We start from the raw sequence: 25,381 nt of genomic DNA, 5'->3' as shown, positions 1-25,381 counted from the left end.
GGGATTACAGGCATGAGCTACCACGCCCGGCCCAAGTACAGAATTCTGACAGAGGCTCTCAGATGCCTCCCTCAGTTTCTCCACCCTCTCAGCCACCATCTTCCAGAGCTGCAATTCCACAGCTCCATTGCACGGTTGTTTTCCAGTGTCTAGGATTCCCTGTCTCCCAGGCTCTTCACAGTAACGTCGATGGGTTGGCATACACAAATGGTGACTCCTTGCTTGCTGGATCAGCAGCAGGACATCTGACTCTAATCCCCTTTGTAACCTCCTCTGCAGATAGAATTCTTTAAGGTGAAAACATGCCCAGCAGCTTTTTAATTATATTAAGAAAATACTTGCACCAAGCACCTACCATGGACCAGGCACAGTGGCGAGCCCAGCCGGCTTGACCATTTGTCCTAAGGAACAAACCACCCAGAAGCAAGGCTGACCAGGAAACAGGCAATTCCAGGGCAGGTGATCCGTGATCTAACAGAGGTAGTGCTGGGGTGTGGGTCCTAAAGAAGGGCCAAATCTCCTGGATTTCAGGAGCGGGGAAAGCTTTTTGAAGGGAAGATGTCTCTACTGAGAGCTCCAGCTCCTTTCAAAGAAGAGTTTTAGTTCATGGCCCTGTAATTTAGTCTGAAATCCTCAGAGCATTAACAATAGCTCTATTCTGGCTGGGCACAGTGGCTCACTCCTGTAATCCCAGCACTTTGGGAGGCCAAGGCAGACGGATCACTTGAGCCAAGGAATTTGAGACCAGCCTGGCCAACATGGCAAGACCCTGCCACTATTAAAAATACAAAAATTAGGCCAGACGCGCTGGCTCATGGCTGTAAACCCCGTACTTTGGGAGGCGGAGGCAGGTGGATCACCTGAGGTCGGGAGTTCGAGACCAGCCTGACCAACATGGAGAAACCCTGTCTCTACTGAAAATACAAAATTAGCTGGGCACGCATGCCTGTAATCCCAGCTACTCGGGAGGCTGAGGCAGGTGAATCGTTTGAACCTGGGAGGCAGAGGTTGCAGTGAGCTGAGATCGCGCCATTGCACTTCAGCCTGGGAAACAACAGTGAAACTCCGTCTCAAAAAAAACAAAAACAAACAAACAAAAATTAGCCAGGTGTGGTGGCACACACCTGTAAACCCAGCTACTCGGGAGGCTGAGGCAGGAGAACTGCTTGAACCCAGGAGGTGGAGGTTGCAGTGAGCTGAGATCGTGCCACTGCACTCCAGCCTGAGTGACATAGCAAGACTTGTCTCAAAACAAAAAACAAACCAAGAATAGCTCTATTCTGAAGCAGTCCATCTTGAAACATACCGAATTCCAAACCTTACTATGTTTTACTAACTGCCATTTTGGTTTATCTCTGCCACGGTTCTGTTCTGTGCAGAATGGAGTTGCCTGCAGTTTCAGATGTGGGGGACAGATGTGACAATTGTGTGTCCTTTTCCTTTTAGACTGTGGGATCAGCCCAGAGCTTGGGCCTTGCTCTGAATGCAGCATTCTACAAACGGCAGGTCCTGAAATTAAGCAGCTTAGGGGGTTGCATGCAATTGATCTCCCACAAATGCACGCACACAATAACCCAGCACTGAGCTGGAGTGTGTGCCGGTGTGGGTGAGGTAGGTGTCTTCATGGTGACTTCTTTATTTAATCTTCTCTATGATAGTTAACAACTCTATGAAACAGGGAGTATTGTCCCCAGTGTTTATAGATGGGAAAAGTAAGACTCAAAGTGACTAGCCCAGGGTGGCAGAAGCACAAAGGGCAGCAGCAGGATCCTAGCCAGTCTGCATGTGAGGACCCCCACCTTCTCCCTCCAGGGGAAGTGAGGCCATGGAATTTTTTTTTTTTTTAATTTTTAAATTCTGGAGCAGATTAAGATCAGAAGGCCAAGGACTTAATGCACCTGAGTTTCAAGGTGGTCTCTTGACCACCAGTGAGGCCACGGACTTTTTTTTTTTAATTTTTTTATTCTGGAGCAGATTAAGATGAGAAGGCCAAGGACTTAATGCACCCGAGTTTCAAGGTGGTCTCTGCTTCCTCTCGCAGTCACCCAAGGCCTTGCCATTTCCCTGTGTGTGAGATCCCGGGAGGGAAAGGGAGAGAAAGGGGTTTGTTGAAGCTGTTCTTTAGTCACTGTCCTGGAGAGTGGCACCTAGGAGAAGGAAAGTCTCTATAATTTGGAATTTCAGCTTTTTCCTTCTTTTTTTTTTCCATGTTTTTTTTTCTTCTTTTTTTTGGAGAGAGTCTAACTCTGTTGCCCAGGCTGGAGTGCAGTGGTGCAATCTCGACTCACCACAACCTCCACCTCCTGGGTTCAAGCAATTATCCTGCTTCAGCCTCCCAAGTAGCTGAGATTATTGGCACCTGCCACCACGCCCCGCTAATTTTTTGTATTTTTTGTGAAGATGGGGCTTCACCATGTTGGCCAGGCTGGTCTCGAATTCCTGACCTCAAGTGATCTGCCCGCCTCGGCCTCCCAAAGAGTTGGAATTACAGGCGTGAGCCACTACGCCCCGCCCACTTTTTCCTTCTTCAATCCTACTGGACAGACAGGTGATTATGACATGGTGCTCATTTATGAATGGATTCTTCAGGCAGTCATCTGAGGAGGGGGCTGTATCTTACTTAACTCCAGGAATGAGGCCTCTTATCTCTGGGGGCCAGGACCTCAGGAATCAAAATCAGCCTCATGCAGCAGCCTCAGCCCAGCACTCACTCCACAAATGTCTGTCAATGTGCTGCCAGGTGCCAGATGCTGTTCTGGGAAGGGAGGGGCCTGGTCTGGGTCCTGCCCTTTGAGACTCATAGTGCACCTGCAGCCCCGGGTGCCGGCCCTGACAGGAAGGAGGGAGGAAGCCCAGGCTCCTCAGCATGGCTGCTGTGTTTCCCCGAGAGCTTGCCCAGCTCTGTGCACAGGAAGTTCACGGTAGTGGAGATAACCCACGGACAAAACATCATAGGAAGTGGGTTTTGTGGTGAGAGACAGTGAAGCACTGAGCTGTGAACCTCAGGGGGGGCCCCGAGCACTACAAAGCCCTTCTCCCACGCCTTCCTTCCAGTCTGGTGAGGCCAGACCCAGGGATTCTCAGCCTGAGAGGCTTCCAGCCTCTGGCCTCAAGCCCTTCTGGGGAGACAACTCCCCTAAGCAATGCCCCTCGTGATACTCCACCTGTTCCACCCCCAGACCTACTGGACAGACCCAGAACTGAGGAGACTGGAGCTGAGCATAGCTGTACCAGTGAGCCCAGCCACACACTCATGTCCCCGCCGTGACAGCCTTCCAACTTAGGTTCAACACCCCACCACCCCAACCAGCTTCACTCCTCACAACTCAAGTCCACAAGACCCCTGGGATGCCAACACAGACACCGCACTCAGTTCCATGATCTGAAGTATCATGCAGATGGCTCCCAGGGATTCCTTCCTGACCTTGCCATCTTCACTTGGATGTGGAACAAAATGGAAAATTCAACATATGCCCAAAACGGGCTCTGAATTTCCCCTGCAAATCTGCCCCCCAGTCTCCCTCACGTCAGTACACGGTGCCAGCATCCCTCCAGCTGCTCTAACCTGGAAGTCATGCTAGATTCCCCCCTGCTGTCCCCTTCCACAATCAGCACATCTGCAGGTACTGCCAGCTCTCTCTCTCATCCCCACAGTCACTGCTTTTCTGCCTTCTATACCACTCTCCTCAATCTATTCTTGATACGGCAGCTACTGTGAGAAGTAAAATTCTCTCTAAAAATCATAAATCAGATCATGTCACTACAGCGGCTTCAAATTGTACTTAAAAACAAATCCATGGTGTTTCCTTATGGAAAGGTATGATGGTTCCTTAAAAAAAACTAAAGACAGAATTACCATATGATCCAGCAATTCCACTTTTGGGCATATACCCTGAAGAGCTGAAAGCAGAGACGTGGATATTTGCACACCAATGTTCACAGCAGCATTAGTCACGATAGCCAAAGGCAGAAACAGCCTCAGTGTCCATCAGCGAATGAACGGACAAACAAAATGTGGTGTATACACACAATAGAATAGCATTCAGCCTTAAAAAGTAAATTCTGGGCCGGGTTTGGTGGCTCAAGCCTGTAATCTCAGCACTTTGGGAGGCCAAGGTGGGTGGATCACCTGAGGTCAGGAGTTCGAGACCAGCCTGACCAACATGGAGAAACCCTGTCTCTACTAAAAATTCAGAATTAGCCAGCACGTGCCTGTAATCCCAACTACTCGGCAGGCTGAGGCAGGAGAATCACTTGAACCCAGGAGGTGGAGGTTGCGGTGAGCCAAGATCGCGCCATTGCACTCCAGCCTGGGCAACAAGAACGAACTCCATCTCAAAAAAAAAAAAGTAAATTCTGACAAATGTTACAACATGGATGAATCTTGAAGGCATTATGCTAAGTGAAATAAGCCAGTCACAAAAGGACAAATACTGTATGATTCCACTTATGATAATCAAATTCATAGAGACAGAAAGTAGAAGGGTGGTTGCCAGGGGTTGTGGGGAGGACAGCGTGGAGAATTCATGTTTAATAGGTACAGAATTTCAGTTTGGGATGACAAAAAATAAGTTATTGGCTGGGTGTGGTGACTCACGCATGTAATCCTAGCACTTTGGGAGGCTGGGAGTTCCAGACCAGCCTGGTCAACATGGTGAGACCCCATCTTATTAAAAAAGGGAAAAAAAAAAGTTCTGGAGATGGTTGCACAATAATGTGAATGCATTTAAAATCAATAAACTGTGGACTGAAACCGTGAAGATGATACGTTTTATGTCGTGCCTTTTACTACATACACACATGAAAAATCCAAACACTGCCGGTGGCTTACGGAGGTCTCACAATTTGGTCCCGCTAGCCTTTTAAAAAATTATTATTATTATTATTTGAGATGGAGTTTTGCTCTTGTCGCCCAGGCTGGAGTGCAATGGTGTGATCTCAGCTCACTGCAACCTCCGCCTCCGGGGTTCAAGCAATTCTCCTGCCTCAGCCTCCTGAGTAGCTGGGATTACAGGTGCCCACCACCATGCCTGGCTAATTTTTGTATTTTTAGGAGAGACGGGGTTTCTCCATGTTGGCCAGGCTGATCCCAAACTCCTGACCTCAAGGATTCTCTTGCCTCGGCCTCTCAAAGTGCTGGAATTAACAGGCGTGAGCCATGGGCCCGGCTCCTTACACCCACTCCACCAGCACTCTTTCTGCTCCCTGGCTTACTTTGTTTAAGCCACACTGTCTTCTTTCTGCCTCATTAACAAGTCAAGCCTCAGGCCTCTGTGTTGGCTGCTCCCTTTGCAGGGAGTACTAAGAGTAGTCTTTCCTGGCTACTCGGGTGAAAAGAGCTCCCTAATTACTCACTCACTAACCCATTGCCCTGCATTCTTCTTTTTTTTCCCTCTAATTTAGTTAAGCTGGTGGAGTGTGCCAGACAGGGAGGGAACCCTGGCTGCTGACCTAGCCACTCAGGAATGAGGTCTGTGCCCTGGTTCTGACTCAGAGGTGGGGAAGAAAAAGCTCCCCAGCTCAGCACGCGGTCTCCTCCCCCATGGTATCAAATGCCCTTAGACTCACTCTCACAGGGCTGCTACTGGGTGCCTGGAGTGGAGGTCAGAGAGCAGGGACATTGTATTTCGGCAGAGACACAGTCCTGTTTGTGTGTGTGTGTAATGAGAACTGGTTAATCTGATCAAACAGTCAAACGTGTGGGAAATTTTATCCCACTGTGGACGGCAGAGATTTCTGACCATGGATCTGAGGGTTTTTTTCTCCTTTCCTCACTGAACTGAATGTTGCTTAAAGTATCTCTAGCGTCTGAAAGCCCTCTGGGTAGGGTTGTTTATCATAGGGTCCACAAATTCCCTGGAATTAAACGCAAAAATGTGGGTTTTGCATATTATTGTGGGCAGTGGTGCACTATTCTAGGGATTTTAACAGATTCTGAAAGGATGCCAGGACCCAGAAAAATAAGAATGACTAGCTTAGGTTTTTCAGGCAGGTGATTGTTTTGTTTTTGTTTTTGAGACAGGGTGTCGCTCTGTCACCCATGCTGAATACAGTGGCATGATCAGGGCTCACTGCAACCTTGACCTCCTGAGTTCAGGTGACCCTCCCACCTCAGCCTCTCGAGTAGCTGGGACTACAGGCACATACCACCATGCCCAGCTAATTTTTTTTTTTTTTTGTAGAGACAGAGTCTTACTATGTTGCCCAGGATGGTCTTGAACTCCTGGGCTCAAGTGATTTTCCCACCTCAGCCTCCCAAAGTGCTGGGATTACAGGTGTGAGCCAGTGCGTCCTGACCATGCAGATGATTTAGAGATGCTGGAATTGGCCTTTGGAGAGAATTGGCTTTAGAAGAGAGTCCAGGGCAACAAGTCCAGGACAGCCAGAGAGAAGGTGAACGTGTATATGGTGGCCTGCTAGGGGCGGGTGCTCTGGAGGGGATACTGGGGCTACTGCCAACTCTGCCCTACTGAACACAGGCTACTCTGCCTGTTAGATGCTGCCTATGCCAGCCTGGCATTATGTCACTTGTCTAGCTAGTCAGAGGAGTTGCCTACCTGGGCACTTGCAGCTCACAGAGTCACAAAGTTTAGCGTGAAAAGTTAACAGTTTAGAACCCCCACGTCCAAGGCTACGGGAGCCCACCTCTTGCATCAGCGTGACCTGGATGTGAGACACGAAGTCAAAGGAAATCACTTTGGAACTTTAAGGCTTAATGAATGCCCTGTTGGATTTTCGATTTGCATGGGGCCTGTAGCCCCTTTGTTTTGGCTAATTTCTCCCATTTCAAATGGTTGTATTTACGCAATGCCTATACCTCCATTGTATCTAGGAAGTGACTTAACTTGCTTTTGATTTTACAGGCTCATAGGGGAAGGGACCTGCCTTGTCTCAGATGGGAGTTTGGACTTGGACTTTTGGGTTAATGCTGGAATTAGCTAAGACTTTGGGGGGACTGTTGGAAAGGCATGATTGTGTTTTGAAATGTGAAGACATGAGATTTGGGAGGGGTTAGTGGTGAAATGATATGGTTTGGCTGTTTCCTCACCCAAATCTCATCTTGAGTTGTAGGTCCCATAATCCCCACATGTGATGGAAGGGACCCAGTGGGAGATAATTGAATCATGGGGCAGTTTCCACCATGCTATCCTTGTGATAGTAAGTTCTCACAAAATCTGATGGTTTTATGAGGGGCTTCCCCTTTTGCTCGGCTCTCATTCTTCTCTCTCCTGACACCTCATGAGGAAGGACATGTTTGCTTCCCCTTCTGCCATGATTATAGGTTTCCTGAGGTCTCCCCAGCCCTGCAGAACTGTGAGTTAATTAAACCTCTTTCCTTTATAAATGAGAATGGACTAATACACTCCAGTACAAGAGATTCAGGTGAAAGAGCTTCCGAAGGATGGGTAGCATAGGGTTAGGAGGAGAAAGATAACGAAAGAACCCAGTTTGAGAGGAAGGACCGCTAATATGCTTGCTTCCATTCCATACAACCTTTCCATTGCTACGAAGATTCCCTAGAGATCACTGCCAAGCTCCTCCCATCTCTGCCAAACTCTTCACCCTTCCCTTTCCAGAAGCCTAATCTATACAGTCCTTGTCCACCAGACCCTGTCATTGCATCCCTGATACTTGCTTGCCTTGATTTATTTATTATTTTTTTTTAGAGACTGGGTCTCACTCTATTGCCTAGGCTGGAGTACAATGGTGCAGTCAAGGCTCACTGCAGTCTCAGCCTGCTGGGCTCAAGCAATCCTTCCACCTCAGCCCTCCAAGTAGCTGGAACCACAGGCACATGCGATCGTGCCCAGCTAACTTTTCTATTTTTTATAGAGATGGGGTCTTGCGACATTGCCCAGGCTGGTCTTGAACTCCTGGCCTCAAGCAATCCTCCTGCCACAGCCTCCCAAAGTTCTGGGATTATAGGCATGAGCTACTGTGCTTGGCCTATTTTACTTTATTTGTATCTTTTTTAGAGACAAGGTCTCACTCTGTCATCCATGCTGGAGTGCAATGGTGCAATCACAGCTCACTGCAGCCTCAATTTCCTGGGCTCAAGTGATCCTCCCACCTCAGCCTCCCAAGTAGCTGGGACCACAGGCAAATACCACCATGCCTGCTAATTTTTTATTTTTGTAGAGATGGGATTTTGATATGTTGCCCAGGCTGGTCTGGCATTGCTTTATAAGTGCTGCGAAGTATCTGTCTTCCCTGGGAAGATGTGAGCTTCCTGAAGAAATGAACTCAACAGGGCTCACACTCAGCCCTTCCTTCCACAGCCCTAGTCCTCTTTTCAGCATCACCCCTAACCTAGAGGAAGGAGGGAGGCTGGGGGAGGACAAGGACAGGAAGCAGCTCTACTGGAGTGGCCCCAGCGCTTACACTGGGAAGTGTGGAGTCAGTTCCTGCCCTCACTATTGGGAGTTTGAGCACAGGAGGTCAACCTGGGAGAGCCCCAGACACCACATGCCTCCTACGAGGAGGGCTAAGCTTGTGGAGACTCTCAGCCTAAAGGTGCCTCAGTCCCACAGCCTTTCCTAGTTCCGGCCCCATCATCTCCTACTCTCAAGTGAGTGTAAGAACTTCCTCTCCAGACTGTGAGTCCTCTGCCTCTCTTCCTGCCGATTATCCTCCTCCAAAGCTGCCATCCTTCTGAAATGAGGTCACAATACAGATGAAACACTTTCAACGACTCCTTCTTACTTTCTAAATAAATGCTTTTAGCATGACATGAATGTCAATTCAACATTTTTTTTTTTGAGACAGGGTCGTGCTCTGGCTCAGCCTCCCGAGTAGCTGGGACTACAGGCACATGCCACCATGCCAGGCTAATTTTTGTAATTTTTATAGAGACAAGGTCTTGACATGTTGCCCAGGCTGTCTTGAACTCCTGGGCTCAAGTGATCCACCCGCCTCGGCCTCCCTAAGTGCTGGGATTACAGGGGTGAGCCACTGTCCCTGGCCAATTTAACATCTTTTAAGTCTCATTTCCTAAACAAACCTAAGCTTCAGCCACACCAGATCTCTTTAACAAACACATTCATGTCTTTAGGATTGTGCTTATGCCATTCTCTTGTGGGAATGCCCTTCATCCACTCTTCTCTCTTAGACACTCATCCTTTAAGGCCCAGCTCCAATCTGGCTTCCACTGCAGACCAGCCCTAGCCACGCCAGGCAGAAATGGCACCTCCTGGCTACATACTCCATGGTGCATTGTTCCCGTACCATGAATAAAATGGAATGCATGCTTGTGACACTCTTACTTGATGCCAGCCACTCTGTGGCACATGAATCTCATTTATGACCTATCTCATATCCCTCACCCACCATGTAAGGGACTCAACTGCTCTTTTTTTTTTTTTTTTTTTTTTTTTTGAGATGGAGTCTCACTCTGTAGCCCAGGCTGGAGTGCAGTAACATGATCTCGGCTCACTGCAACCTCCGCCTCCTGGGTTCAAGCGATTCTCCTGCCTCAGCCTCCCGAGTAGTTGGGACTACAGGCATGCTCTGCCACGCCTGGCTAATTTTTGTATTTTTAGTAGATATGGGGTTTCATCATATTGGCCGGGCTGTCTCGAACTCCTGACCTTAAGCAATCTGCCCGCCTCGGCCTCCCAGAGTGCTAGGATTATAGGCGTGAGCCACCATGCCCAGTCCTTTTTTTTGTTTTGTTTTTTGAGAAGGAGTCTCACTCTGTCTCTCAGGCAGAAAAGCAGTGGTGCCATCTTGGCTCACTGCAGCCTACGCCTCCTGGGTTCAGGTGATTCTTGTGCCTCAGCCTCCCGAGTAGCTGGGACTACAAGCGTGCACCACCACACCTGGCTAATTATTTTTTGTATTTTGGGTAGAGATGGGGTTTCACCATGTTGGCCAGGCTGGTCTCAAACTCCTGACCTCAAGTGATCTGTCCGCTTCAGCCTCCCAAAGTGCTGAAATTACAGGCTTGAGCCACTGTGCCCGGCCTGCCCCCATTTTTTGAAGAGGAAACAGGTTCAGGGAGGCCAAATGCTTGTCCAAGGTCACAGAGCTAGGAAGGGTCAGAGCTGGGATTTGAATTCCTAGGTGTTGGACTCTGCAGTCCATGCCCTTTCACACCTGTTACAGGTGCATCACTGCCACAGCACTGTGGCTAGTGTTGTAAGAGGCTTCTGGCCGGGCACGGTGGCTCATGCCTGTAATCCCAGCACTTTGGGAGGCTGAGGCAGGCAGATTACCTGAGTTCGGGAGTTCGAGACCAACCTGACCAACATGGAGAAACCCCATCTCTATTAAAAATACAAAATTAGCTGGGTGTGGTGGCGCATGCCTGTAATCCCAGCTACTAGGGAGGCTGAGGCAGGAGAATCGCTTGAACCTGGGAGGCGGAGGTTGTGGTGAGCTGAGATCACATCATTGTACTCTAGCCTGGGCAACAAGAGCGAAACTCCATCTCAAAAAAAAAAAGAGGCTTCTGACCTATGGGGGTTTTTAGTATTTTCAGGGCAGGGTCTGTCTCCTTTGTCATGGCATCCCCTCTGCCTGGGTCAGAGCCAGGCACACAGTACTCAGTAGATGTTTGTGGAATTGAAGGCTGGAAGTTTGGTGAGCAACCCCACTTACCTATCAACAGCTATGGCAAAAAGGGCTGGTTGGGGAGTCTTCAAGAGCAGAAGAGTGGCCCAGAGGGTAGGAAACAGAGGTGAAGGCCTGTCCCTACCCTCTGCCCTGGCTCTCCCAGCATTTCTGAGTTAGGGTTGGCCTTGGCAGCGTTCAGGGAGTCTTGAAGCCAGAGCTGAAAAGCTCTTGGAGCTCTTTGGCTGAGGTGTGAAGGAAGCATGGTCTACCTGCCCCTAACTGACTTCTTCCTGCTCCTGGCTTTTAAGATGAGCTGTGATGCCAGGCAACAGGCTCATGAGGTGGTGCCTGCTCCCTTGAAAGGACCTGCCCTCCTCCTTTGAGTGCCCAGGGAAGACCCCGGCCCCCTCCTCTGGGCCCCTCCAGCCTCACCCTCCGTGCTGGCATCATCCACCAGTATGATCTCCTTGAGCAAGATGGCAGGGGTGGTGTGTAGGACGCTGTACACTGTTCGCAGCAGTGTGGACCAGGCCTCGTTGTGGAACACAATGATCACGCTGGTGGTGGCCAGTGGGGGGCAGCGCCGGAACTTCTGGTCCACACACCTGGAAGTATGAATGGAAGTATGAAAGTACGGACAAAGTTCTCCTGGTCCCTGGGAGTACCAGGTGTGGGGAGGGCCCCATCCAGAGACTCCCCCAGACCATCCTCCACTCCTCTGAACCACAGCCTACATTCTCTATAGCAGGTGGGAACAGCTGTTCCCTGTTCCTGTCTTCCCCGGTATCTGCCACCCACCCTGAGCCTTTGCACAGGTTCTAGCCAAACCACTCCAAAATCCATCCCCACAGAGCTGGCTCAGTGCCCCAGCTGTGATGCTGAGGCTCCGCCACCCCCTTCCTTCATCTGCTATCTGCTCTCAGGCTAGGAGTTCCCAGGGCTGGCTCTCTTCCTCCGTAATATGTGAACTGCATAAAATGTAATCCAATCCAGAGGTCCCAGAGGGGTAGGTAATAAAGGCCAAATTTGACATCTGAGAAAAGTGACTATGATTTCCATACTCAATGAGAAGAAAAGGCTCTTCCCTTTACAGCGTACAGTTCCTCTCTAATCCATTTTCTCATTAACTCCCTGTGATTTGACACCACTATCACAGTCAATTTCCTGCGACCTTTCTTCCAACTTCATCCACTCCAGCTACTCTGTGGCACTTGGCCACGCTGCTACCTTCTTGACACTCTATCTCAGGGTTGGGGTGGGAATGTGTGAATCCTGGATCTCAAGGAATCATGTGACCTCACACCCCTTCCTTGACCTCCTCTGCTGGTCAGAGGATTTCTTGGGGACCCTCCAGAGAGATTCCCCGGCTTCCTCCTCTGGCTGCTGTCATACCCAGTGCTCTTCTCTCTCTCTGTTTTTTTTTGAGACAGAGTCTTGCTCTGTCACTCAGGCTGGAGTGCAGTGGTATGATCTTAGCTCCCTGCAACCTCCACCTCCCAGGTTCAAGCGATTCTTGTCCTTCAGCCTTCTGAGTAGCTGGGATTACAGGCACCCACTACCATGCCGGGCTAATTTTTTTGTATTTTTAGTAGAGACAGGCTTTCACCATGTTGGCCAGGCTGGTCTTGAACTCCTGGCCTCAAGTGATCCACCCACCTCAGCCTTCCATAGTGCTGGGATTATAGGCATGAGCCACTGTGCCTGGCCCCAGTGCCCTTCTCTGCTGAGGAATTCCTGATAGCTTCAAGTGGCCCCTTGTTCTAGGGCTATCATACTTGGCTCAAGTCTCAAGAACCTCAGGTTCACAGCCCTAAAGACTCATGAAATCTGGGGATGAGGGCTGCCATTTGAGAAAAGGCCAAATAGGGTATAACACTTGACCTGGAAAAGACAAAGGCTAAGTGGGGAAGACACACTGTCTTTAACTTGAGGATCATGGGAATGCAGCCATGGGGGCGTTAGAGGGAGGGGGCTGCCACTCAAAGATCTAAGTGAGATCTCATTGTGCAAGATTGAGGCTATAAACAACTTCAAATAAAGGTTGGAATCAATTTGCGGCCTTGTGGGCCTTCACTGGAGGAAACCAGGTGTGAGGATATTCCTAACCACCAGGGCTGCTGTTAAGAAATGCCCCCCCCACTCCAAACAGCTCAGCATTAGAGTCCCACAGTCTCTGGAGCAGGCCTCAGTAGAGGAGAAAGCTACTGAAACCACAGCTTGGTATCAGGTCTTCCCAGTCACCCCGTGCCAGGTCCTGGTGCCTGGCTGAGTTCCTTCTTCCACATCATCTCACTTTCATAATTGCATTTCACTCTCACAGGTCTCCCTGGGCCTCTGGCCTGACCATAATACCCTTGAATCACAACCCCTGGGATCAGCACAGTTGTTCTGGGAAAGAAGTGAGGCATAGAGGAGATCCTTGCCCATATTATAAAATTCCCTTCAACTCTTTCTCTGGCCCTTGATCTATGGCCCTGGCCATACTAGCCATGCCTTTAGCAAAGCCCTGGTCTCCCCACAAGGACTCTGGGTGCTACTTACTCAGGTGGTCGGGTGTCTGGCCCCAGGGACCTCTGCAGGGAGATCCGGTCGCTGGCAAAGGCATTGAAGCAGTGCTTCTTATAGCCTTCTTCCTTTTCCTGGGTCTCCAGGGGGGTCCACTTGCTCTTCTGAAATGCTTTTCCATCTGCCCCAGGGGCATTGGGGTCCTGTGGTGGCCGTTCCCAGAAGGGCTTCAGTTCAGCTGGGGTATAGAACCCAGGGAGGCAGGACTGGTTTATGGAGAACAGAGTCTGCTGGGCTTCTGGAGCCCTGATTTGGAGCTTGGGCATTGAATCTCTAAGGTTGTTCACGGCCTCCAGCATGAGGTCCAGGACGTGATCCTTCCGGCTCACCAGGGACTTCAGCCACGGCTTCTCTGTGGCCTCCTCTCTGCTGCTCACATCCCTATGCAGGAGGAAGAGGAAGAGCACAAAGGCGCAGCCCACCATGGCCAGGCGCAGGGGCATGTGGCGTCTGCGGAGGAGCCTCATCCTCCAGAACCAAGGGGCACCCCAGCTGCGTCAGCTCTGAGTCCTGAGCCCAACCCTGGAGATAGCTTGATACGTTGTGGTGGCCACAAGCTGGGGCCTCAGCCTGAGAAAGGAGGGGACGAGAGAGAGAAGTGAGCCAACACAGGGTAAGGAGGGAGTCGGGTGCTTGGGGTTCAAGGCCAGGCTCTGTTGCTGAGTGGTGGCATCACCTTACTGGCCACAACTTTCCCATATCTACATTTCCTTCATCCATAAAATGAGGAGACTGGAGGCAGTGTTTCTTTCCTGCCCTAAGATCCTAATATGCATGGATCTAGAGTCACTGGAACACTGAAACACTACATGAGATTTAATCATTAAACTCATGAGATTTAATCATTATGGCTTTGGGAAACAACTTGGTATTATCAAGAAAAATTTAAAATGAACACAGCCTGAGCCAGCAATTCCACTCCTCATTTTATATCCCAGACAAACTCTGGTAGATGCAAACCAAGAGGTATGTGCAAGAACATTTAAGCCAACACTGACTTAAATGGCAACAAACTGGTAAAACCTTTAAGTCCACCAGCAGAATGAATAAATAAAGTGCAAAATACCCATACCATGCAGTGCTCTACAGTGATGACCAAGAATGAACCACTTCTCCATGCAACAATGTGGATGTGTTGTTGGGTGAAAAAAGCAAGTGACAAAAGGATACATACAGTATGATTCCACTTATAGAAAATGTAAAAACATGCTAAAATTAAACAATATCTTGTTCTTGAATACAAATATGTGATAAAGCTATAAAGAAAGCTACAGAAGACTAGCCTGGCCAACATGGTGAAACCCTGTCTCTACTAAAAATACAAAAATTAGCTGGGCGTGGTAGCGCATGCCTGTAATCCCAGCTACTTGGGAGGCTGAGGCAGGAGAATCACTTGAACCCGGGAGGCAGAGGTTGCAGTAGGCTAGGATCATGCCACTGCACTCCAGCCTGGGCAACAGAGCAAGACTCCGTCTCCCCACGAAAAGAAGAAAGCTAAAGAAATGATATAACCAGTTTCTGAAGATGAAGAAAACGGTACAGGATTAGAGATGGGTAATGGGGGACTTCAAAGTGTTTTTTTCTCAAAGTGGATGGTGGCTGCTGGTGGACTGTAATTCTTTAGACCCTATACGTATTTTATAAATATTTCTTGGCCAAGCATGGTGTAATCCCAGCACTTTGGGAGGCTGAGGTGGGAGGATCGCTTGGGCCCAGGAGTTCAAGACCAGTCTGCTCAACGTATTGAGAGCCCATCTCAATAAAAAATTTTAAAAATTAGCGAGGCGTAGTGGTGCACACCTGTAGTCCTAGCTGCTTGGGAGGCTGAAGCAGGAGGACTGCTGGAGCCCAGGAGGTTAAGGCTGCAGTGAGCTATAATCGCACCATTGCTCTTCAGCATGGGCGAGAGAGAGATTCTGTCTTTAAAAATAAATAAATAAAAGTTATCTGTAATCTACTCCTATTTAATAAAAAAGAATTTAACAGAAACCTAAGATTTCATGACAAGACATTCCCGGCAGGGCTGGGCATGGGCATTCACCAGGCTCCACCCCCAGGCATGTGGATCCATGCCCTAGAGGATGAATGCTTGCAGAACTTTCTGTGCAGAGTTCTGGACACATAAGCTCACTGGTTAAGCACTAGACATCAATGGCAAGGGACCTGGGCACAAATTCCAGTTCTTCCTCTTCTAGTAGTAGCACCTACCTCCTAGGGTTGTTACAAGGATTATGTTCCTTCCCCACAAAATTCATGGACAAAGCTTAGCAGTCTCTGCACATGGTAAGTTCCCACAAAGTGTTAGTTTTGATCATTAGCAGCTGTGTGACCCTTGGGTAATTTACTTAATCCCTCTAAGCCTCAATTTCCTCATCTATAAAGTGGGGGCAACTAATACCTAACTCACAGGGTTGTGGGGAGGATAAAATCAGATAATGTAGGTAAAATGTTTGGCAGAGCACCTGTCACACTAAGCCCTCAATAAATGGTATCAACTATTTCTATTATTATGATAAATCCCTGCTTCACTTCCCAGCAGTTATCCTCAAGCACCTGGCCCTTGGCCAAAGCCACGTTCATTACTCCCTGCATGTTTTGCTTAAAAATAACTCTGGTTGTACTATTTAATGCTATTGTTTAAAAGCACAAGCTCCTGCCTGTGGAGAGGCCTGGTGTCTGAGACCTTGGGAGTATGTGGCCATCGTGATCTCAAGTGGGGAGCTGGATTCATTCTGGACTGGGGTATAAATGTGGCTTCTTTTATAACATCAGATTCAGCAGCACCGTCAAAAATCAAACAAAAGAAATCTCTTTGAGCATCTATTTTGTATTAACTATTGTCTAGGAGATAGGAGAGATTTGTTTATTCCACCAGTATTTACTGAATAACTGCCCCTACCAGGTACTCTGCAAGAGGCGGGGGACACAGAGAAGTGCAAGGCCAGCCCTCAAGGATCCTACAGTCAATTGGGGGCATCAGATTTTAAACAGAGATTACCCTGTGAGAAGCAGAATCAAAGAGGTACCCTTGAGTGCTGAAGGAGCCGGCATGCAGGAAACTCAGCAAATGGGGGAGGGCAACATCTGTGAAGAAATCTCACGGGGGCAGAAATGGGCCGAACACTAACTGGCGAGTAGGAGTCAGCGAGGCGAGGTGAGCACATTTCAGGCAGAAGGCACAGTACCTGCAATGGTCTAGAGGTGGGAAACAGAAGAGGCAGTCACAGAACTGTAAGCAGTCTGGTATGGCAGGAGTAGCAGAAATTGGGCCTACAGAGGTGGCTGAAACCAAGTCCTAAGGGCCTTGTTCATCATGCTGAGGAGCATTTGCCCTTGACCCAAGGCATGGGGAGTAATAAAGCGTTAAGCTGGGAGCCCAGCATTACAGGAAGAGCAATATGACAGCGGTGGAAGGTATCTTGGAAAGGGACCTGCTTGGCAGCTGGATGACCCATTCGGAGTCTGACCCAGGAGAGTTAGTAGCAGTGTGGATGGAAGAGGGAGGGTGTGGTGCTAGGAAGACCCCCTTGGGTGATGGGGTGGGACAGTTTACCCCGTCTGGTACACAGAGGGACACAAAGGCTCAATTCCTTTCCCCAAGGGATTTGAAAATCTTATTGGAGAACGAGAACTGATAACACTGACCAGGTGAAGGAAGCACCTGACCAGGGGAGATTCAGGAGCAGGAAAAGGACCTTTCACTGAATACTCTTTTGTACTTTGAACCCTGACTATATTACTTATTCAAAAATGAATAAAATTAAAGCAGAATAGCACAGACAGTAAGTGCTAAGCTGAGAGAGGTAGAGTTCCCTGTGGGTTTGAGGAAGGCTTCGGGGAGGAAATGGGGATTCAGTGTAGCAGGAGCTTCTTGTCACAGAGGTTGAGCTATGCTGGGGCTAGCACAGGGGGATTTGCTTGAGCTAGACACCTCATCAGTTCTGGAACTGTCCCGGCTAAGCCCACACAGAGGCCTGCAGAATAGGGGAGTGTTTGCCATGACAGCTTTGAACCGTCCTGCAGGCTTCATCTTCCCCACTACTTTCCATCTACCTTCCCACTCCAGCAAGAAAGAGGGAGCACAGTTAGAAACAAAGGCATGGTAAGATTGTAGTTACTAACTGTTGCCAGTGCTCAAGACTCACCCCCTCAAGGAAGGCCTCCTGACTGATTCACTCAGAATCACCTAGGTTACTCCAACTCTTTCATCCTGGCACTGCCTCGTGGTCCCTCACAGCAGGGCCTGTTTTTGCTTCTTTTATTTTCCCTGGAGAAAGAAATATAGGGTTAAATTGAGCTCTTCCTAGGCATCTAATCTCTCAATCCCATCTGGCTGCCTGAAGCTTTCTCTCTCAAACCTACAGTTCCTCAAGGTACTAACCACATCCTGAATCGAAATGAGACACCTGGGATTAGCCTTGGTGGTGAGGCACTCATTCTCTAGTTTGTTTGCTTAGCATGAGGGCAACAGGAAGAGTCCCTTAGAAGAGACACAGAATCTAGTGCAAGCCACAGGACTTTGGGGTTAAGGATTTTTGCTCCCTGTGTAGGAGATGATTCCCAGAAGTACGGTTAGCAAGGTCGTGGAGGTCGCCCCTCCACCAGCCTTGGAGAAAGAATAGCTGCTATTCTTTGCTATTGTTTCAAGTACAAAGCTTCACGAGATCCGCCCCTGGTGTCTTGTATATCTCCCACCTTTGGGCTCCCACACCTGGCCTCCTGCTTTCCTGGCAAGTGTGCCCGCAGCCCCCATCCACTCATTTCCCTCTCGCTGTGGCTCAGCACTTCTTCCCAAGTCTTTTTCCTCCAGCTACCCTTGGGCCTGCAACTCTTTGGACCATCCTTGGCTTTGATCCCAAGATGATGCCAGAAATCCTCTCTGAAAAGCCTGCCTAGATTGAACAAATGGGATTTGCTTCCCTGGCCCCACCGGCCAGAACACAAACTTACCTTCTCTCATTGGTGTAAGGAACTGAGGCTTTACCCAGCCCAGCTTGTATCAAACTGCTGATTACAATCCACTGTGATATTATAAAATAAATTCAGAGTGTTGCAAATTAGCATTCAAAAATTTCTTTAAAAGACCAGTTAGGACCAGGCACAGTGGCTCACACCTGAAATCCCAGCACTTTGGGAGGCCATGGTGGGCAGATCACTTTAGGCCAGGAGTTCAAGACCAACCTGGCCAACATGGTGAAACCCCTTCTCTACTAAAAATACAAAAATTAGCCAGGCATGGTGGCAGGTGCCTGTAATCCCAACTACTCAGGAGACAGAGGCAGGAGAATTGATTGAACCTAGGAGCTGGAGGTTGCAGTAAGCAGAAATAGCACCACCGTACTCCAGCCTGGGTGACAGAGCAAGACTCTGTCTCAAAAAAAAAAAAAAAAGACCAATTAGCAAAAAGAGACCAGTTAGCTGGGTGTGGTGGCATAGGCCTGTAATCTCAGCTACTTGAGAGGCTGATGCTGGAGGATTGCTTGAGCCCAGGAGGTTGAGGCTGTAGTTAGTTATGATCATGCCACTGCACTACAACCTAGGCAATAGAGTGAGACCCTGTCTCAAAAAATAAAAATAAATAAATTTTAAAAACCCAGAATAGAATGAAAAGAAAATATCAAAGTGCATCATGTATCACATGTAACACAGGCAAGTATTCGTTTTTTCTTTCTTTCTTTTTTTTTGGAGACAGGGTCTCATTCTGTTCCTTAAGCTGGAGTGCAGTGGCGCAATCTCAGCTCACTGCAGCCTTGACCTCCTGGGCTCAAAGGATCCTCCTACCTCAGCCTCTGGAGTAGCTGGGACCATAGGTGTGTGTCATCAAGACTGGCTAATTTTTATTTTTTGGTAGAGATGGGGGTCTCACTATGCTGCCCAGGCTGGTCTTCAACTCCTAGGCTGAAGCAATCCTCCTGCCTTGACCTCCCAAAGTGCTGGGATTACAGGTGTGAGCCATCACGTCCAGCCTGAAAAGTAAACTTTTATTTTAATGTTTGTTTCAGCCTATTAAAGATACACACTGCCTGATACAAAATTAAAATGATAAATTTGTTATTGAAAATTCATACAACTAAAGACAAAAGAAGTTTAAATGATTCAATTTTCAAATGATAGTTTTTATGGTTTGCAGAATTTATGCTTGTAATGTGATTAAATTATAAAACTGCCCTAAGATTTTTGGGATGCCCTGTCACATATACACAGGTACCAGGTCTTGCTATAAAGTATATTTCTCACTTTGGTCAAGTCATAGAAGTTTAAAAGCCAGTGACACAGTCCAAACCCCACAGTTTATATTCTAGCCCCCCTCCAAAAAGCCTTCTCAGATCTCCCAGCAGAATTCATCTCTTCCCTGCTTTGCCCCCTTAGCACCCGATTTTTATTTGTACTCCAGTCTCATCACAGCCCACCATGTGTTTATGGACTCCTGGACCAGAGAGGCCATGCCATTTTCAGCTTTTTATCACCTACAAAGTCTAGCACAAGTTTTACATATAGCAGGTGTACCATAAACTTTTTTTTCTTCTCTTGGAGACAGGGTCTCACTCTGTCACCCAGGCTGAAGTGTAGTGGCATGAACACAGCTTTCTGCAGCCTCGACCTCCCAGGCTCAAACAATCCTCCTATCTCAGCCTCCTGAGTAGCTGGGAATACAGAGGTGCGTGCCATCAGGCCTGGCTAGTTCCACAAACTCTTGTTAAATGAGATGAGGTTGGAAGGGTTAAATGTGGAGCACTGGCTTCACTAAATGATGTTCTGAATGAACTTACTGCAAGAAATACTTGACTTACAGGATATTCTGCCATTACACATTAGCTTGCTGTTTTGACCAGGTCTGTCTGTGGGTCTAACACCCTCATTTTATCAACAGCGAGGCCAGAATGGTTAGGTGACTTCTCTAGCAACACACAGCTAGTGGCTCCCAGGAGTAGAACCCGATCTCTCAACTCCTAGACCACTACTCTGTTTACCACACTCATACCCTTGGAGGTTGAGTAGGGAATTTGGGGACCAGGCCTGTCCTCCCTGAGCCTCCCCGAGCCTCCCCGACTCCACCCTTTGATCCCCTTCCTGGCATTTGCCTTCCTCCCACTCAAGGATACAAATGCTTTAAAGATGTGGAGACTGGAAGTCCCAGGCAGCCTTAGCTTTTGTGAATGTCAGAGTCAGCCATCCAGAACATGCCCTAGCTTTCCAGGTGGCCTCTTTGTAACAATGTTTCTTTCTATTTATCAGGTGAGCTGGTCACCTCCTTAGACGTGGCAGCAGGAAGCAAGCAGTCCTTACCACAGGGATATTTGCTCAAGTTACTCAGAGGAGGGCTCAATTACAAGTTTCTTTGGAAAGTGACAACTGTCACCACTCTTACCACGGGCACAGGTGTGTGGAGCTAGACATCATATTGGGGAGGGGGCAGGTTAATTTCACACTACTCTTGGGGGAAATGGGGCTGAGAGGCTGTTTGGCCAAATGACCGTCCTTTCTTCCTCATAAGCACTTTCTCTCCATGAAACACAGCACTCATCTCAAGTCCTCTGTGTTCATACTGTGAACAGAAGAGCAAATTATCTTCTCCAAAGCCCTCCTCCCACCCCTGACCCTTTTGATCACAGAATGTGGGAGGTTTTTATTTTTCCCCGTAATTACACCTTCAAGACACTTCAGCTTTTCTCCAAGACTCAAGCTGCAATACTGTGGCTTATTTTCCCAGGAAGATACGCTGAAAATTATTTCTGTAGCTAGTCTATCAAGTTCCCCCAACATATCAAGGTTCATTTTATGTTTGCATAATTTTTTTTTTTGAGATGGAGTCTCATTCTGTTGCCCATACTGGAGTGCAGTGGCGGGATCTCGGCTCACTGCAACCTCCGACTCCTGGGTTCGAGCGATTCTCATCCCTCAGCCTCCCGGGTAGCTGGGATTACAGGCGCTCGCCACCACGTCCGGCTAATTTTTGTATTTTTTTAGTAGAGACAGTGTTTCGCCATGTTGGCCAGGCTAGTCTTGAACTCCTGACCTCAAGTGATCTGTCTGCCTCGGCCTCCCAAAGTACTAGGATTACAGGTGTGAGCCAATGCACCCAGCCTGTTTGCATGATATTTTAAGCTTAAATTACCCAAACATGGATTTTCTATTGAAAAACTCAACCCAACTTTGCTCACCACTGTATACCTAGAGCAGCGCTTGGCATGTGGTAGGCACTTGGTTAATATTGGTTGACTTATTCCAAGAAAAAGTCACCAAAAATCAAAATAATATGCCACCAAACAGGAGGTTCAACAGTTCACAGGTTTTTCACTGGAGACCCTGTAGGCCCTTCCAGGTGGGGCAGGGGTGTGCAACGGTTCATCCCTAGGAGTGCAGAAGTGGAGGGAGGGTTCCAGGTGGAGATGAGGTGGGATTCTCTAATCACCTAGAAGCCTTGGTGACAACGAGACTGGGCTTGAGGGGGAGAGTTGGGGGAAAGGACAGAGAAGGGACAGGGAAGTGATGAGAAGGGTGGAAGACAGGAGGGGTATTCCCGAAGGCCTCTTGGGCCAGTCTTCAAATTGGGAAGGGGGGTTAATGGGAGAGACTAGAATTGAATTTTTCCTTTTCTCCTCATCCCCCAGTCTGCTCTTGGCTGCAGAACTTTCACCCAGGGCCACTGGCTACTCAATGTACCATCCCCTGGGCTCAGGGTCTGTGCCCAGCCTTCTCTGCTAGCCAGCCTGCCCAATTTCCCCATTGCTGCCAGAAGCATTGAAGTCCGTGAAACAAGCCAGCCCCTGTCCCACTCTCAGACAGGTCCTTTTTAATCCTGTCTCAATTTCAGGTTCACCCCACACCCGCTCCCAAGTCCTGCTGATTCATTCCCTGCCTCCGGGTTCCTCACTGTCCTTTCTGCTTTCAAAACCTTCATTTGAAATTGGGCCTTTATCAACTAGCATCTGGAGGATCAGCAGGAGCTGCCTGCCAGCCTCCTTTGCCTCGGGCCCCTCTCTCTCTTTCACAATCAGGACAGCCGTATTCATATTCCTTGAGCACTGTTTGACTGTGGCAGAAACACAGAGGGGCTGGCCGGGTTGCTTCCTGTTTGCTGCTCACCCTCAAGCCCAACCAGATGCTTGGCACTCACTGGCTATCTTTTCTTCCTCAAAGCCTTTCCCTTATATTCTTGCTAAGCAAGCCATATTTCTTTTCTTTCAAATTCTTACCAGAGACTCCCCTCTTTCAAGAAGGCTTCCTAGACTAAGGTGCATCTTGCTGCCTCAGTTTCTAGGTGTTATTTGTTCCCAAGTTTCTCTACTACCCGTGCTTTCCTTACGTGGGATTTCCCCACTAACTATCATGGAGAAGGGAGAACCAACAGGCCTAGACGGTAGACCACTTAGATCCTATTTCCTTCTCCTTCCCAATCCTTGAGTCTTGGTCCCCAAACTTCTGTCTCCAGAATGTTCTTCCTGACCAATCTACCTGGCCTTCCAATCCCTGTCGCATCTCTCTGCCTTGAGATGTATGGCAATGCTATTTTGCTAGTCTGTTCTTCATTCTCTATTACGTGCAGAGTTGAGGACTGGGTTGCTTTCTTCCTTCAAATCTCTACCTAGGCCTTAGGACCAAGTTGTTCAGGGTACGAGAGAATAAGCTGACCCCACAGGGCTGTCAGGTGCCACAAAAGTCTTCTAACAGTCCTTCTCCTCCCTAGAGTGAGCTCACCCTTGTTCACCACACAGGCCTTTTACACAGCACAATTACAACATTGAGCTCGACACAGAGACAGGCACTGCCCTGCACTTAACCTCCTGCTTATTCAAATCCTCACTCTCGTTCCTATCAAATGAGAATGAACATTTGGGCTTTCCCAGAAAGGGGCAGAGGACTGTGTAAAGAGCTGAGTTCACCCAAGCTATGGCATGGATACACCCAACCTGGTCTTCAGCATCACTTCCAGGGCTGAGATGTCGGAACACATCCGTGGGAGCCAGAAAATGTTAAGAAGAATACCATCACCATTTTAAATATTACTGCTTACCATATCAAATCAAGTTACAGTTATCTTCTCTGTTTTACACAGAAGGAAACTGAAGCACAGGGAGGTCAAGTAACTTGACCAAGGTCACACAGCTAGAAATGTGGCAGAGGCAGAATTTGCATTCAGGCCTATGTATCTCCAAAGCCCACTCTCTTAACTATGACATCACATTGTCTTGCATTTGACTGGTGCTTGGAGCTTTGCCAAAACACTTCATATACACCTTCTCATTTGCTCCCCACCCAGGGAGTGTTTATGTGTTTTGGCTAAGATTATATATCGAAGTTAGTGACAGGGCTGAGTCAGCGGCCTGCCTCCATGATACTCACTGCCTCCCTGCACTGAGAGGCCCTCAGCCCTAGGGTTAGCTGCCCCTCCTGGTCCTGAGGTCTGTTCGAGGCAATGGTTGCATGGACTAAGTTCATGCTCATATTTCCTGTCCCCACTTCTTCCAGCTGAACTTGGGCAAATATGTTTCTGACCTCACAGGGCACCTGACACACATCAGGGCCTCCCCTTCTCTGCCCTGAGTTCTTCCATGCTGCTACGGGTAGGAGTCAGCTGTTCCACCCACTGTAGGACTGTGGGCAGCATTACTGAGGTGAGGTCATCTTGAGCAGCCCAGTCTCCTGCACACTTCCCTCTTTCTTTTGAGGGTCTTGTCCTGCTCTCTGCCCTGGTGCCCCTGGAAGCAACTTTCTCTGATTACCTCTGGGTTCCTAAAGTGCATGGCACCATTAAGGAACTGGAGCTAGGGAAATGCCTGCAATGCTACTGGCTCCTGCTAGGCAATTGGAATCAAAGCATATTTCTTTCTTTCTTTCTTTTTTTTTTTTTTGAGACAGAGTTTTGCTCTTATTGCCCAGGCTGGAATGCAATGGTGCGATCTCAGCTCACTGCAACCTCTGCTTCCCAGGTTCAAACAATTCTCCTGCCTCAGCCTCCCAAGTAGCTGGAATTACAGGCGCCTGCCACCATGCCCGGCTAACTTTTTGTATTTTTTGTGGAGATGGGGTTTTGCCATGTTGGCCAGGCTGGTCTCGAACTCCTGATCTCAGGTGATGCACCAGCCTCAGCCTCCCAAAGTGCTGGGATTACAGGCATGAGCCACCACATGTGGCCGGAACCAAAGCATATTTCAAACCCCTCACCTGACCTGGTTTTCATCATCACATGAATTTCCCTGTCTCATCCTTCTTAACCTTTCCTTTGATGGGAAGGGAGACAGCTCATCTGTCTGGAACGGAGAATAGGGCCTGTGTGGTGCACACACATCTCTGGTAGAAGGCGCAAAAGTCCTCGAGGCTCTTTGGTGTGTCCAGAACTATGGACCTCACCCAGTGCCTGTAAATTGTGTGTGTGGGCCTGGGGGCAAGCTCAGAGCACAGAGTTAACATCCTTTCTGAGAGTGCTGCAATGGGTTGTCGGCTGCTAGAAGGGGTCTGCTGTAAGCTTTGCGGGCAAACTGACCACCCTCCACCCCCATACACAGAAGAGCCCCATCCTACCCTCTGCAGACGTCTGGGTCTGCGATGATTGGCCCTGGGTGCAAGTAAAAGCTGTTTCTCCTTTTTGTCAGCCTGGGAATCTGAACAACTGAGGAAATAGGGAAGTCGGTGACAGTCACAGTCATGAACACCCAGCAGATTCCATTTCCCCACAGCAGGAGGCAGATCCCTTCCCACCCCCAAAAGCCCCCAGGCTCTGGAGGGAATTCAACCAAGCAGGGCTCAGACCGACCTCCACCAGCGAGGCTTCTCCTTGCTGTCCCCTTCTGCTCAGGCGCAACGTGGCAGGGCAGGAGGAAACCTCTCTGCAAGAGTTGCCGTACCAGAGCACATGGGGTGGCCCGATCTGGGGAGACGGGGCACAGAAGGAATGCAGGGCATGGGTGGGTGAGGGGAAGAGGGTGTGGAGCCCTGGCTCTGGCTTGTGCCCCTCTCACCCCTCCAAGTTCCAGAGGTCTGGGCTCCTCATTCATCTCGTAAGCGCCAAGGTGGAGGGGGGTCCTACCGAGGGAGGAGCTACAGGCCACCGCGACCAGCAGAGAGCGAAGGCAGGAGGGACCAGCCTGGCCCAGCCCCTTCATTTTACTGTCGGGGGTGGTGAGGAGGAAGAGGAAGAGGCGAAGGCTGGCGAGGAGGAGGTGAGAGCGAGGAGGAGGTGAGAGCGAGGACTCGGCAGAAGCGAGCTCCGCCGGAGGGAAGTCCGAGCAGTCGGGGAGCTCAGGGGGGCCCTCCCGGGGAG

At 49.0% G+C, this 25,381-nt stretch overlaps 2 protein-coding genes across 8 annotated transcripts in view; one reads left to right on the top strand and one right to left on the bottom strand.

The window, feature by feature from the left end:
* Nucleotides 1–25,381, bottom strand: part of GALNT6 (polypeptide N-acetylgalactosaminyltransferase 6) — a 45,929-nt gene that overhangs the window by 14,928 nt on the left and 5,620 nt on the right. Inside the window, exons 2-6 of one of the 7 annotated variants that reach the window (XM_034935825.3) lie at nt 24,643–24,730; nt 17,265–17,386; nt 16,118–16,314; nt 13,096–13,689; nt 10,987–11,159 (exon numbers count right to left, since the gene is read on the bottom strand). In XM_034935825.3, coding sequence (XP_034791716.1) covers nt 10,987–11,159; nt 13,096–13,586 — 664 coding nt within the window. In that variant the 5' untranslated portion in view covers nt 13,587–13,689; nt 16,118–16,314; nt 17,265–17,386; nt 24,643–24,730. Of the gene's footprint in view, nt 1–10,986; nt 11,160–13,095; nt 13,690–16,117; nt 16,315–17,264; nt 17,387–24,642; nt 24,731–24,874; nt 24,957–25,381 lie in introns of those variants that run through there. The other 6 variants (XM_034935828.3, XM_008963170.6, XM_034935829.3 and 3 more) reach the window with 6 other exon arrangements.
* The window catches only part of SLC4A8 (solute carrier family 4 member 8), a 121,812-nt gene continuing 121,629 nt past the window's right edge, over nt 25,199–25,381 (top strand). The window contains exon 1 of the mRNA XM_063593058.1: nt 25,199–25,297. The gene's annotated coding sequence lies outside the window, so the exon portion shown is untranslated. The remainder of the gene's footprint in view (nt 25,298–25,381) is intronic.

The sequence above is a fragment of the Pan paniscus genome, chromosome 10 (genome assembly GCF_029289425.2).
Source record: "Pan paniscus chromosome 10, NHGRI_mPanPan1-v2.0_pri, whole genome shotgun sequence".
Taxonomy (NCBI): Eukaryota; Metazoa; Chordata; class Mammalia; order Primates; family Hominidae; genus Pan; species Pan paniscus.
The sequence above is the reverse complement of the archived record's forward strand: the minus strand, read 5'-3'. Positions and strand labels throughout refer to the sequence as shown.